At 41.0% G+C, this 14,992-nt stretch overlaps 1 protein-coding gene across 5 annotated transcripts in view; it reads left to right on the top strand.

Annotated features, from left to right (window-relative positions):
• LOC117256207 (band 4.1-like protein 1) overlaps positions 1-14,992 on the top strand; it is a 109,009-nt gene that overhangs the window by 79,195 nt on the left and 14,822 nt on the right. For 2 of the 5 annotated variants that reach the window (XM_033625478.2, XM_033625477.2), the window contains exons 10-18: positions 1,588-1,685; positions 1,773-1,948; positions 3,702-3,925; positions 4,365-4,400; positions 5,063-5,107; positions 7,887-8,036; positions 9,295-9,381; positions 9,686-11,104; positions 14,184-14,234. In XM_033625478.2, the coding sequence (XP_033481369.2) occupies positions 1,588-1,685; positions 1,773-1,948; positions 3,702-3,925; positions 4,365-4,400; positions 5,063-5,107; positions 7,887-8,036; positions 9,295-9,381; positions 9,686-11,104; positions 14,184-14,234 (2,286 nt within the window). The remainder of the gene's footprint in view (positions 1-1,587; positions 1,686-1,772; positions 1,949-3,701; positions 3,926-4,364; positions 4,401-5,062; positions 5,108-7,886; positions 8,037-9,294; positions 9,382-9,685; positions 11,105-14,183; positions 14,235-14,992) is intronic. The other 3 variants (XM_078174758.1, XM_033625479.2, XM_033625484.2) reach the window with 2 other exon arrangements.

Genomic DNA, 14,992 nt, shown 5'->3' with positions numbered 1-14,992 from the left:
ACCAAATTTAAAAATGCGTTAACATTTCAGCTAAAATGTGTGTAATATGTCTATGACCTAGTGGCCTCTAGTTTCGCAGACCGGGCGAGGCGGAGGCAACTGGGTGTGGCCAGGCGGATTTTGCAAGTTTGGCACACCGTGCGCGCTGGCGCAGCTACTCCTCTTTCCCACCTCCGTAACTCCTACCTGCGCAAGTCGGAAAGAGGGAGGAGAGAAGGCGTGGAGTGGGTTTTACACAGCCGATTCACATCACACCAATCAAATAAGCCCCTCTCCTCACCCTTAAATGCGCCGTGCCGGGAAACTAGAGGCCAGTGCCTTAATTTTCATCTAAATTTTATTGCACCTCAAAAGCTAGTCTTGAGTCTCCTTAGCTAGGCTCGCTAGGGATTTCAAAGCCACAAAATGAAAAGTCTCAGAGGAAAAAATGATGGTTTAATAATGCATGGAAAGATCTGTTTGCTTTCACCACCAATGCTGCAAAGTTAAAGTATTAAATAATAATTACAGTAATAGCCCACTGCACTGTGTTAAAACATATCAATGAATGCTCATTTACACCTAGTAGTCATGTTGATTTAATTTAGAGAATTTAGACATATTAATTTAGACTTCATAGGCTGTGTTACTGTCAGTATTGGGCTCAAACATGTTTTGCAGCTCCAGACAGATTTTTTTTTATGGCCAAATAAGGGTATTTTGATAATCAAGGTTGCCGATCCGTGCTTTAGACAGAGCCAGGGTAGCTGTTTCCCCCTGCTCCCAATCTTTATGCTAAGCTAAGCTGACCAGCCTGTGGCTCCAGACACATATTTAGCACACAGACACGAGAATGGTATTGATCTTCGCATCTAATGCTCTGCAAGAAGGTGAATAAGCCTATTTCCCAAAATGTCAAACTATTCCTTCAAGCCATGATCTCAGATTTTGAGTACAGTAATAGCTGATGTTCTGTCACAGCCGTTACTGTTGAAAGTCACTGCAGCAATGAATGTGTGGTCATTGTGCTGAGCACATGGCTGTAAAAATCCGCTGCTTTATACCTCCAGGTTTTGCCCCTCTGCACAGTAAGGGTCTATATTCTGGCCCTCCTCATTGTGCTGTGCAGCGCTGCAGCTTATCCTCCATGCTGAGCCTCAGTGTGACAGGCTGTCTGGGCCAGACCCAGTCAAGTGACAGAGCCGCACAGTGAGCCTGTGATCGAGCCAAATAAAGAGCCCCTTTAACAGAGCGGTTGCAGCTGCAGCCACAGCCAGAATAGAGGGATAAAGAGTGTAAATATAGAGCCATGAAATAGTTTTCCTCTCATTTGCTCCCAGTGTCTGAGCATTGGATGTTATCCTTCCTCTGCTTAGATCTGCTCCTTTCTGTCCAGTTGGCAAAATTCATGTTCTCAGTGTATTTGCTTATATAGTAGTAATAGTATCCACGCCAGCACAAAGTAAAGACTGCTTTATTGATTGGGTTTGCCCTAAACTTTTATCCATGGAGAAGTACTGAGGTGCCCTTCAGCAAAAGAGAGTAAACACACCAGGTGCTATACCTCACACCATTTCTCTCTGTCTCCCTGTGCTCTCTCCCCTCCAGTATGAGCAGTTTGAAAGTACAATCGGGTTTAAGCTCCCCAACCACAGAGCTGCCAAGAGGCTGTGGAAGGTCTGCATTGAGCATCACACCTTCTTCAGGTATGAATCAATCTGGTCTCATGGTTCATCAGGCGTAGCTCCAGCTAAAGTGTGTGTTTTATAATGCTCACTGGTTTGTTTTCACAGGCTGGTGTCTCCAGAGCCTCCTCCTAAGGGCTTCTTGGTGATGGGTTCAAAGTTTCGATACAGTGGAAGGACACAGGCTCAAACCAGACAGGCCAGTGCTCTTATAGACCGGCCTGCTCCACACTTTGAGCGTTCCACCAGCAAGAGGTACCTGCTGTCCAGGAGCTTGGACGGAGGTGAGAGCCAGAGTAGCTCCCAGAGAGATCTACTTATGGAGTGTCTAAAGTCACAATTTTGAGATAGACCTTTAAAGGAATAGTTGGACATATGGACAATTGGAAACACACTTTTTTCCTGCTTTATTGCAAAGTTATTTACGGCCAGAAGATGTGTATCTCAGCTTTACATAAAACCTGGTAGCAGAAGAAATACTTAGCCTTGCTCTGTCCAGCTAATTTGTCATTTGATCAATCCATACAAAATTTTAAGTGTATAAACAATAAACTGCAGTTTTAGGGGGTTTCTCAAGTCCCTGCTCCAGGCCAAAAAAAACAGTCCTTCACATAACCCTGTTGTTTTTACACTTAAATTTTCATCTTTGGATAGAGCTAGGCTAGCCGTTTCTAATTGCCTCCGGTCTTTATGCTAAGCTAAGGTAACTCTTTGTCTCACATAGCTTCACATTGACAGACAGATAAGATAGTGGTATAGACCTTCTCAACTAAATCTTGGCATGAAAGCGAGTAAGGGTACCTTTACACCTAACCTGTTCAGTTCGGTTCGAACAAGCTGATAGTAGTTTTGGCCCTAATCCCAGTCAGTGGTTTCATATTAGGTATCTGCCAATATTAGCCTGATCTGATACTAATTAACAAAGCACCCGATGATTTGAAATACATATGTATCAGAGACATTTAACAGCTTTAGCTTGACTTTTTCCACACTTTTTTTCACAATTTAATCCAAACCCTAAAGGTCCTGGTTCAAACTATTAAGTTTATAAGCTTAAAGGGATAGTTCTGATCTTATAAAATAGGGTTGCATGAAGTACTTATCCGTAGTCAGCGAATTACAAACAGTAGGTGGTGTGCAGCACACCCCCACTTTGGAAAAGCAGGCAGGAGTACCAATGCCTAAGTCATGTACCGCTGTGAAATGTTACCAGCTGCAAAACGTATCAGTTTATGTGTGCGCTATAATGAGACTATTTTTACTGCTGCCATTCCTTCACATAGCGTTTTCAGATGAAGGAACCATTAGCAGCCTCAGTGCCCCATCTATGCTCTCATGAAAGCCACCAGACTCTATTGAGAAAAACAGTAATTTTAGTTCGCTGAACACGGGAGCTGCTGGTCTACTGGATGTTTGTTTGCATTAGTGTGATTCTGGTGAATCTGAGGTAACCCTACCAAACAAAGTCATGTAACAACACAAACAAACTAACTGATCAAGGCAGCGGTAGACCAGCAGCTCCTGAGTTCAGCACTGGTAAAATACAATTTTCCTCAAAGGAGTCTGGCTTTGAAGAAAGTGATGTAACAACTTAAGTTCGCTGTTGGACATAGCTGTCTGATGACAAGATACAGCAGTGAAAATATTCCAAATATAACATACGTTAAAACTAATACTGAGTTTTTTAGGTGCCTAAAATATGTTTTACTGCTGCCCCCTCCACAGCTGTACACTGCTTAGCTTCTGTGTCGCTGCTTCTGCCTGTTTCTCCAACATCTACTGTCAGTAATACACTGACTATGTATAAGTACCTCACACCAACCCCACTTCAAAAGAATCAAACTATCCCCTGAAAATTTTTGATCCAATATGAATGAAATATTAACTGGAGAATATGACTCTAATGACTTTAACCGATCTACAGGCGCAAAAGCACCCTCAGCTTATTTCTCAAAATGACCAACTATTGCTTTAAAACTCCACATCAGCTGAACTCTGACTTGTCTCTCATGATAATTCAACTCTTGTCACCGGCAGAGTTTTCACGGCCAGTTTCTGCCATGTGTGAGAACCATGACGGCCTATCCCACCGCAGCATCAGTGAACAGCGTCGCCTCCACAGCCCCTCTGTGGACGAGCAGGAGACCGAGCTGGAGCCCAGTTTGGAGCAGGACGAGGAGGACAAGGACCAAGAGCGGGGCGGGGAGACGCAGCAAGACTATGACGGCAACATCACTCCGAGCAGAAAGAAAGAGATCTTGGTAGTAAAGATTTCCTAATACACTGTGACTTTTTATGAATTTCCATTGTGCTAAAGCTGATGTTAAAATTTGGGATGGTCCAAAAGTATACAGCTTTAGTCACCTTGAAGACAACTCCAGCCTTGGTGCAGGGAGATGGCATGGACTGGGTGCTGATGTAAAATGGGTGCAGTACAAGCTTCTCAGGCCAATTTAGACTTATCCAGCAGGGGCATAACGCTGTGGTGGCTTTGGTGGATTTAGCCTTTACTAACTCTTCTCCTTTCACTCCTATTCACTCAGGCTTATATGCTTACACTGCACTGCTCATAAATCCCACTGACAGCTTTACAGTTTTTTTTTAACCCTTTCTCATTATGCTGAGAGATGCAAACTCAACCCTAGCCCTGTGTTGCTAACACGCTATTTCTTTTTTTTTCTAACTCTCGCTGGCGATAAGGAGGAGGCTGGGTCACCAGTTGACAGTAAACAGGAGGTATTTGGTGTCTGGTGATTTGGTCTCTGTCTGTCTGTATACCTGTCTTTATTCATCCATCAATAAGTATATCTGTCTGATTTTTCTAATTCTCTCCGCCTGTCTTCCACTGTCTGACTGTGGCAGTCAACACTCATCATATAAAAAAAATGGTGCTGCATTGCACCATATAAGCAAGTGATGTTGTTACGGTTGCGCCTGGACTTAGTTGTCATGGTTAAGCATCCCAGCAAACGTTTGACTGACAGTGATTGGTACGGTAGGGACAACTGAAGCACAGCACAATCTGACACACTTAAAAAGCTTTAGAAAGCAGTTTGAACTGATATGAGAAAGATATTTCTGTCTAGACTTTACAAATTGGCAAGAGCAGTTATGAAAGATCCAAGAAAGCACTTTTATATTGACGATATATTTGCATTACTCGATTATCATCTTCCAAAATGTCTGCTGGGATGTATTTTCAAATAATTTCCAAATTTGTCTTGGCATGATAACACATGGCCAAATGTAGCCCTCCTATCTGTCTGCCTGCCTGTGCTCTGACTGACTGACCCTCTACCACCCTGTCTCTGCATCTGACCTTGTTCCTGCACTCTCTGGCCCCGCACTCTTCACCTCTGACCCCTCTTTTGCTCGCCCACCCTCCTGCCCCAACTCAGCTCTCTCAGTTGGACCAGGAGGCCACTCCTCGGCACAAACAGGAGGTACAGGTTCCTGTCTTCAGCCCTTGTGCTTGTTGTCGCGTGTGCTGCGTTTCCTTCACACCTTTAGTCTCTGGAGGTTTTCACAGATTTGCCTGCACCTTGGACCAAAAGATATTTTTGGATTTCTTTTAGAATGTTTTAGAGATTTGAAACACCTGGTCACAGTGAGCACAGAATACTGTCAAGTTAGTCTCTAGTGAAATACCTCTCTGTTATCAGAAATTAGAGAATGCCTGTCATTCAAAATTCTATTTCAGTGAAAGTACAGAAGAATTATCTGCTACATGCACTTAAAAATGTCAAAATTAAAAGTAGGCTACTTGTTCTGCAGAAAAACAGCCCTTGACTAAAAGAGGCATCTGGTTGGCTTTTTCCATTGACTCTATTAGCAATCATGCAGCCTGTAAGTACCACTTGTAGTTGTAAAATGCAACTGAACATCAGTATTCACATCAGTATTTGCAACAAAACTTGTGGCCAAACAAGGCAATGGAGAATGTTAGTCCACGTGAGTTTGCACTTAATTTTAATGTGGACATTCTACACAGACATTTTTATTTCATCTTCTCTTTAGTTTTTTTTGTAAATAAGGATTTGCTTGTAAAATAAGATTATGAAAACTATTAATAGGGAAACTATCGTAGAAACCAAAATTGCATATTTGATGCCTCAAAAAGAATGAATAAAAAGTGTGTACTGTAAAAAATGACATTGAACCAAACAATAAGAAAAAAAACTTTACATACATTACATTATTATATGGTTAGTGCTGATGCAGTTTACTATTGTAGCTGGTAAAGGTGAGGGCTACTGTAAATGACTTTATATACAAACTGTAAAATCTGACAAGTTGATCTTAAAAGAACAACAACAAAAAACTCTGATTGATTTGAAAAAGGTACTTAAATTTAACCATTAGTCATATGTTATGTTTACTTTAAATCTAGTTGTTGAGTTAATTACAAAATAGTTGTATACATAATGTGTTAGGTTTTTGCAACTTAAGAATGACAAGTGCAATTAAATTGTTCTTTCTAATTTTTAGCAACTTCAATAAATTAAGTAAGTCTGACTTAGCTGAACAGTTATGTTTACTCAGCAGAATTAAGGAAACTGATTGCCTCATAAAGATAAAGTGAGCACAAAGCACAGTCATTAGTTTGCAGGATTTTTTAAATTTTATTTTAACACAACGCATTTTGAGGCCAGTCTTTGTGGAAACAAAAGAAGTTATACAGTCTAAACAAATCCAGTTTAAAGCCTTATATAATAACCATTAAAAAAATCTAGAAATAGTCAGACTTTATCAGACAAATTATGCATTGAATTGTAATAAACAAAACAGCTCTGTGGGTGTTAACATTGTGCTATATCTGTATTCTGTTGGATGCAAATTATTCAATCACTGTGGTATATTCTTATGTTATTGTTAACAGAACTTGAGGATATCCTAACTCCACCACATCACACCACAAATCTTCTTTGTCAAGATTAAGTTAGGTCAGACTTACTTGGTTTACTTAAGTTACTAACACTTCAAAAGGCCAGTGTTACTTGTCATATTTAAGTTGCAACAACTTCATAAAATTAAGTAAATACAACTTAATTTTAAGTACACTTAATAATAAGAATATATATAATCTTAAGACTAATAGTTATATTTACTTACATTTTTCGAGGCTATTCATTTCCTAGATTTTTTAATTAAGGTCAACTGGTCAGATTTTAATCCAGTGATTCCTAACCTGGGGCCAGGCCCCTCCAGCAGGTCCCATGGGGTCATACACAATTTGTATTCATTTTTTTTTTTTTTTACTTTTCTCTCATCTTGCCTTCTTGTTAAACATTGGATATTCTGACCTCCTTGGGCCTTGTTATTTAAACAAAGCGATCTCAGAAGTTTCAAGAGTAAATGTCTGAAAATGTTGGTCAAACTTCGAACAATTCATGAACATCTAAAACACAACAAGGAGCTCTTAGTAAAGACTGAATATATATATTTTTTTACTACAATACTTTTTTTAATAGAAAGAGGACTGTGGATTTTTAACCTCCATCACTTTTATTAAAAACACATTACTAAGGCATCTCTTAATGGCCAGTATGAACATGACGAATAATTACAATAAGCAAAAAAACGTTTAATGTATGGGCGCCTCAATATTGTTTTAAGATGGACTTGTATTTTAATCTATTCTTTAACATGCAAAGTTACAAGTACCTACAGCTTTCATAAGGTTAATTTAGTCAAGTAAAATACTGGAGATTTTTCCCTGAATTGTTGTGAGTAGGGAGTAGCAGTAAAAAGTAGCAGAAAGTGGCAACACTCGAAATTGTACCACAACACAGCTGAGTACATGTATAAAATTACTTTCCACCACTGACTTTAATCACTCCAAACAAAAGAAATATTGCAGAATTTCAATTATCCAAAAAGGTTAATAGATGTTACATATTCATTTCCTCATTCATCTACTTTACATTAAGTGCCTTGATTGTCTACAAATCTTATTCAACTATAAATATATTTGTTTTTGTTTTCTATGTGCCTCAATACCATCTTAAATGTCATTGCTCTCCACGACACAGAGCAGTAAAACACTACTGTAATTTTTGTTGACATAAGTGTAAGCATTTCATATTGCATCTTTTCAGTTATCTCACATCCAGTTAAGTCATCAGATGTGTTGATGTGAAAAAAAGATGCTGACATCCCACTAATCTATGCACGCTTCTCTTCCTGTCTTTTTTGTCCCGTCTTCCGCACATTTCCCTCCAGTTTCTGGATAAGTCAAAGGATGTCTTGCTGAAGCACCAGGCCAGCATCAACGAGCTAAAGAGAGCCCTGAGGGAGCCTAACAGCAAGCTGTCTTACCGCGAGAAACGTCTGTCAGCCACCTCACCGACAGGCACACCAGAGAAGAAGGCTGTGAGTAGGGGCTTACGCTAGTGGGGTGGGGTAATGTGGGCTCTTAAGTCTACTATGGTCAGTATCTCAAATCCAGCAAACTGTGATGCTTGACATTCCATTAGAGGGCATTAATATTCCCATCTGGGCGCTGCCATGTTGAATTCCTCTCTTTGCTGCTTGACTCAAGGCTAAACATGTCATATTTTTATCACATAGAGAAACTTGTTTTGCATGTTTTTTGTATGCCCTTTTCATTTGAATAATTCAAGCCTGAAGATGCACGATATGGTTGGTGAAGGTAGTCATGGCTGTTTAATTTTTGTCCTATAGGCAGTTCAAACACGTATCTCCTGTGCAAAGACACTATTGCTCACAGGAGGAAACTTAAAAAATCTGCAGTTTATTTTAAGACGTGTGTAATGAAGTGTATTCTGACTCTCTCTTGTGTACCCAAATTATTCTGACAAAATCTCTGAGGTACTCGAAGATGACTGACAAGTAGCACAGAAGGAAGCATCTTGATGAGATTAGTGTCAAGATGTTTTTGAGATTTACTCAATGTGAGGCACTTGAGAAATAATTATCAGTTATCTTTTTTTTTATTTTCCTTGATTGCCTAACAGTGACACAGTTTTCTTTATGCCAGATCACGAAAGCTCTTGAGCTTTGATCACATTTTGGTAATTAGGCTTTTGAAGATAGAGCACTGAGATTGTACTCTTTGGATAGGATAGTTTGGTTTTTGCCGTTGCCTAAGTTGTCTTCACACAATCTCTCATCTGCTGTCTGGGATGATCAGATTAAACCCATAGAATGTCAAGCGTTGTCTGCAGCAGAAAATGTAATCTCCCGTGTGTCTCATTCCAGGTAAGAGGGAGGGGGGGTATTATTCTGTTTGACTGACAGTCGAAGGCTGGGGAAGTCTCTGTGCTCTTGATGGTTTCCAAAAGATTCATTCGAACTCAACTCTTTGATGTAGTTACAGGGAAAAAAAATATTTGCATTGCAAATGTCTGCTGATTTGGTTATGTGGATTTGGTGGCTGTCAGGTCCGTGGGATTGCATGATTTTAGTTTGAAGTTCATTAAAAAGTTTCTTCAGAATAACTCAGTGAAGTCCTGTTAGCACTGATTCTGTCTGCCTTTCTCATTTTCTCGCTTTTGCATGAAATGTTTTATTGTGCATCTTACTAATTTACTCCCTCATTTTGAGTCCAAGCTCTAACGGCTATTCTTCCTTCTCTTTTAAACTCTCCCCTCTGCCTCTTGTCGGCCAGTTGGTGGGCCGAGCAGTGGGAAAGGACCCTGTTAACAGCCTGTCTGTTGAGGGTTTCGTCCAGAAGACTCTGGTGACTTCACCTGAGGTTGCACATCTTTCACTCCTCCTTTTCATGATGGCTTACTATTTATAGCATTTGTGGTTTGGTGAAATGCACCGCCTACCGTGCATCCCTATCATTCATATGCCCATCTGTATAAGGAAACACCACCACATACTGTCCAACAGTTCCCTAAATGCAAATTCATGTTTACCAAAACTTGGGTACCTTCTCTACCGTTTGTACATTTTGTTCTCTTTTCTGTGATTCAAATGAATGTGTAGATTTCATTATTTGCAGCACTTGTGCTTGGCGTGTCTAACTGTGTTTAATCTATACCAACATGTAGGGCTCTGAGGAGTGGGTATTGATTGAAAAACAAGAAACTTATCAACAGGACCATGACTGGAAGGCAGAAGAAAAGAACAAATCTCTCACATCTGATTCCTCATGGGAGAAAAAGGAGCTTGAAAAAGAGATAGACGTTACCAAGATGATACATAAAGAGCTAACAGGGTATGACAGAAAAGAAATGAAAAGCCATATTGATGAATTTCCATCAACAAAATCATCCAGGGAGGCAGATGAATGCTGTGAACCTCGGCCGACGAACAAAAGTCGTTTTATGATTCAATTATCCGAGAATGCAGACTCCTCTAAAGACAAATCTCAAAGTAAACCGTCTCGAGCCTCAGACCCTGAGGCAAACAGCGATGTGGCTCCAGGCTCGCGCCAGATAAAGGAACGCACAGCTTCTAATCCAAGGAAAAAGAGGAGACCCCAGAGCTTAAATCTGGGAATGCCTGGCGAGCTCATCTACAGGAAAGGAAGCAGTGATTCTACTGAAGAAGAAAATGAGGGCTCAGACTCGGACAACAGTCCAGCAAAAACCTCTAAAACAGGAAATCATTGTGAGTCATCCCTGGGGGGGATGATAAAAGATGATGAGGGATCAGGAAAGGATCAGTCTGTCAGGGTCTATAAAGACAGCCAACAAGAGGATATATCAATAGGAGAAAGCAGGGAGGTCTCCACTCAAGGAACAAAGCAGGTAAAGAGAAAAGTGAGTCAGGCTGGGCCAGCTGATATCGATTTAGGCTCAGTGAACGGACCAAGAAAGATAGAACACGATAGTTCATTAGCAGGTGGTAAAGGGGAGTATGTGATGAAGGTGCGAGGAAAGGGCCTTATTGACAACAAGGAGCTAGCCGAGGTGAAACTGCGACAGGTCAGGACACATGAGAGAAAGATCAGTAGTTCCGGGGGAGAGGATATTGAGGGTTTCCTGGGAGACAGAGGTCAGAGGACGTCTTTCCACCGACTGTCAGGCAGCAGCTACCAGTCGGAAATCACCAGGATTGTTCCTCTCAAGCCAGAGCGGTCAAAGAGCATAGCATGTAAGGATGAAAGGGACAGGACAGGACAGGATGAGCCCACACGGCTCATGAGAAGAGAATACCGCTGGTCGGTGGGCTCTCCAGAGGGATCCTCAGACCTCGCTTGGACTGACGCCGCCACCTTCCATCCAGCATTTGCAGCAGATCTGGAGGGTATCGCTAAAGCAGAACATCACGATGATAGCTACCAGTCTGGTAGAGGAGCTACAGAGAGTCAGTCCTTCGGCTCAAAGGTTTCAGCGCTTCCTAAGATGGCTCCCCCAGCCCCGCCAGTGAAAACACAGAAGGCACGGGAGTCTGGACTAATACTGCGGAACAGCCGAAATGCCGGCAGGGAGCCGAGCCTGGATGCAGCCAAGAAGAGACACTCGGTAACTCTGCTTGGCATCTGCTATTCAGTCATTGGAATTAAAGCATCGCATGAGCTTCAGACAGACTCGCACGCCATTTTTCTTTTTTTCTACGTTTTCAGTGACTTGAAACACTCATCCATCTTACCTGTTCGTGCCTGTTTGAAGAGCAGGCGGAGCGGTACTTTTGCTCCGTCTTGTGGAAAAAATCTGTCAAAAAGTTTGGACATTTTCCCATATGGCAACCCAATCTATCCCTTTCCATTGCCCCCCCCACACAACATGCACCACACTGCCTGGCAAATCTGTACAGCTCACCACTGGCTGTGAAGTTTACAAAAACAAAGAGACAAAGAAATCAATATCTCATGTTATGGTTGTTGGTTTGTCTTCACCGTTTCTGAATTGTAAGCCTCAAATTTCTTTCCAGCTCATGTCAAGGAAAGAAAGGCTTACATATTATCATCGCTCTGATGATTTTTGCACATCTCTGTGCCATTTTCAAACTGGAAGTACAAAACAAACAATTTATTGCATACAAATTTGAGGAATAAAGGGTGAAAAGTACTGCCATCCATTACATTGCAACAGACAGCTATTATTCCCAAAATTAGAGATATATGGAGTATAGAATTGGTTTGCGCACAAATAATTGAGAAAATACATCAGATTGATGAACTTCTGTCAACAGAATTTACAAAATATCCCTCAAACCTTCCGATAGGTAAATCATAAATCAAATGCATTATTCTCCTCTGGATAGAAAATGAAGTGGTGATGTAAACACATTGGTTCCTCCAACTGTGATACCCCAGCAGGCAGTGAGCAGTCAGACACCACAGCTCAGTGCCTGACACAGTCAGATTTGCTGCTTTCATTTCACTGTTGGTATCATTAGGAGCCTGCACGCCTTTGGCACCGGAATGAAAGGAATTTAAAGTGAATAGACATGACAGCTTTCATCATTTCCCACCTTTTCATCTGAGTCAAGCTCTTGCATATATTGGATTAAACAGGCATGAGAAGAGGTGTTGCGTAGCTCTCAGTGTGTGAACAACCTCACTGGCGAGTGACAATCATATCAAGATCACATTGAGTGTGGGAAAAATATTAGGTGCTCCACCAAACGTGCGGACCCATTCGCATAGTCATTTTAACAGGCTTTGAAATACACCCCTGCACCTTTTATTGGACATTTAACATTATTATATGACAATAGCATTTGAATACTCCCTCATTGAAATTCAAGGTGCGTAGTGTTGCAACACTTTCTCAGTTGGTCAATGAGTGGCTGCTGCTATGCTGAAAACCTGCTCATGATACAAACTGCATGATTCTCTTGTCCTGCCTCTGCTAATTCTAACAAATAAACCTGGCTGTAGATGTTGTTGTTTTTGTTGCAGTGAGCTCACCTCTTTTCTGTCCTCTAAACTGTGTTGCTGTATATTACTGTGGAGTAGTGCTTGAAATTTGTGCCTGAATCCATTTGACCTGTCTGGATGTGAACAGACCCAGTGGGTTTTGTTTGGGTCTGACTGAATTTCTCCCCTAAACTTGGGTTTGAGTCATTTAAGTCTGGGTGAAGTAAAATCAGTAATGTTAGAAAATACTTGTTGAAAATGTGGGAAGACTGGGGACAATAAAGCCCTGAATTGCTGAGTTAGGGTACGGCCACTGGTGAATATTCGTCCACCATTTACTCCCATTCAATGCAAGTAAAGCATTTGCTTCCAGTTGCAAAGCTAATTCGCATCTTTGTATTGTGTGGAGTTCAACTTTGGTGACTGGCACATGTTGACTGGCAAAGTCACAGCTTCAACCAATATGAAAGAAATGTGTGTGGTTGACCCTGCTTGTTGCTTTGTCAAAACCAGTCGACTTTGTATGATATTGGCCATGACAAATACAAACAGCCCCAAATAAGAGATGTTACCTGACTAGCAGTGAGTCAGGAAACTAGCATGGAATGAAGGAAAATGTATCAATAACATCACATTTCACAATATTTATTAGCAAGCTTGCTGGCATCACTGTTGTTTCTTTCACCCCTCATGTGTAACAAATGAATTTAATATGTTCCACAAGCTCTTCTAGCTCATTCAGTCTAATAAAATCAATCAAATAAAACAAGAAAAATAGCAGTCGTGTACGTACCTTTCAGTCTTTCAGTCAGAATTAGCTACATGGCACAGCAGCTGCTGTTTGCTGCTGTGCTTTGTGCTAACTTTAGCTTTTGCTGCGCAGTAGCTAGCTAGTCCTTTAGCTTAAAGTGGGTGTGCTTTGCGCTGTGGGGTTAGTTGCTAACGAGAGTTGACCGCAGCGCAGCAGCTAACTAGTTCTTTCGCCTCCAGCTCACCTGGTTGAGTGTGTGCCCCATATAGGCATAGGCTATTGTAGCACCACAGGTTCAATTCCCTGTCCCACTCTCTCTCACTGCACAATCATAGAGACAAAAAAAGCTTTAAAAATGATCTTTTAAAAAAGGGCTTTGCGCTACTGACTTAGCTGCTAATGAGAGTCTGTAGCAGCACAGTGGCTAACGAGTGCTTTGGCTCAAGGTGTGTGCGCTTTGTGCAACTGGGTTAGCTGCTAAAGAGAACCTGTAGCTTTGCTGCAGCTTGTTCTTCAGCTCAGCTCTTTAGTAGACGCGCACCCGGCATTTCTGAGCAGAGAATACTGATGACTTTTTCTTTTTCTTTTTTTTCCCCCACAATTTTGAACTTGGCTGTGTTTTAATCATTCATATTGGGCTTGGTGGTTAATCACACACTTTTTGTGTGGTGTGACAAACTCAGAACACATATTTATTTTTGCTTCACCCAGACTTTTGAGACTTTAAAAACACAGAATTATCAGCTACTTTGAAATGTGGGGCTATAATCAGATTCGGAGTCTCACTGAGCAGTGCACCACGATCCCAGTTTAGGCTGGGACTGAACTATTTTGTAGTCAGAACTCACTAAGCTCACATTTTCAGGCTCCACTCAAGCTCTGCTGTTACGGTCTCTGTTTGTGTTGTGGCCTGTCAGTCCACTGGTCACTTCAGCTTGTGCTAACCTTCAGATGCTCTCTCTGCTCTTTCCTCTGCTTCCCCCTGCAGGAGCCTGTCTCTACTCCTGCCATTTATGAAGAGCCGTTTGCTGATTTCAAGGTTATTCATTCTCATTTAAACCCACCTCCATATACTCCACCCATCATCTCTTTTCCTCTCTGCATCCCTCACGGGTAAACTGCATACCCCTGAACTGACTGCACCAGTTTCTCCTGGTATATTATATATATATTTATATATTAAAAACAAAATACCCAGAAGCTATAAAAGATGAAGTGTGTTAGTTTACAATGGCTACTCAGCAGCAGTCATCCATCATCATGAGTTTGGATTGAACGTGTAGGTGGAAAACCAATTGCCTTGCACTCTGCTATTACTGACATGATCCAGTTTTTACTGTGATCTAATTAGCTAGTGTACATGTAATTAATATAAGTGGCATTACTTTAAATTAGCTGCCTCAGGAGCTTCATTATAAAAAAGTGGTTCCCAGCCCTTTGACCCTTTAAAACAGAACTGTTTCACTTCTGACCTCTCATCACAGCTTATATCTCTGTAGTTTTTTAATCCTTGTTTTATTTGAACAGATACAGAGAGTAGTGACTCCAGAGGCTGTAATATTGAGAATAAAGTTATAAAGTTTTCAGGCTGACTGGAAAACTGCATATAACATTTACATTCGGCCTTCATTTTCTGACTTTTTAATGAGGATTATTTTCACGCAAGAAGTCCTTGTCATAGAACCTACATATTACCTAAAAAAATATATACTGCACTTGTTCATTTTGATAAGATAATAAACTTTGTTTTGACTATGTACAAAAGGACTTTAACGTTAGCAGGTTTTTTCCGCCATC

The sequence above is a fragment of the Epinephelus lanceolatus genome, chromosome 1, assembly GCF_041903045.1.
Source record: "Epinephelus lanceolatus isolate andai-2023 chromosome 1, ASM4190304v1, whole genome shotgun sequence".
Lineage (NCBI taxonomy): Eukaryota > Metazoa > Chordata > Actinopteri > Perciformes > Serranidae > Epinephelus > Epinephelus lanceolatus.
This window is presented reverse-complemented; position numbering and strand designations above follow the sequence as displayed.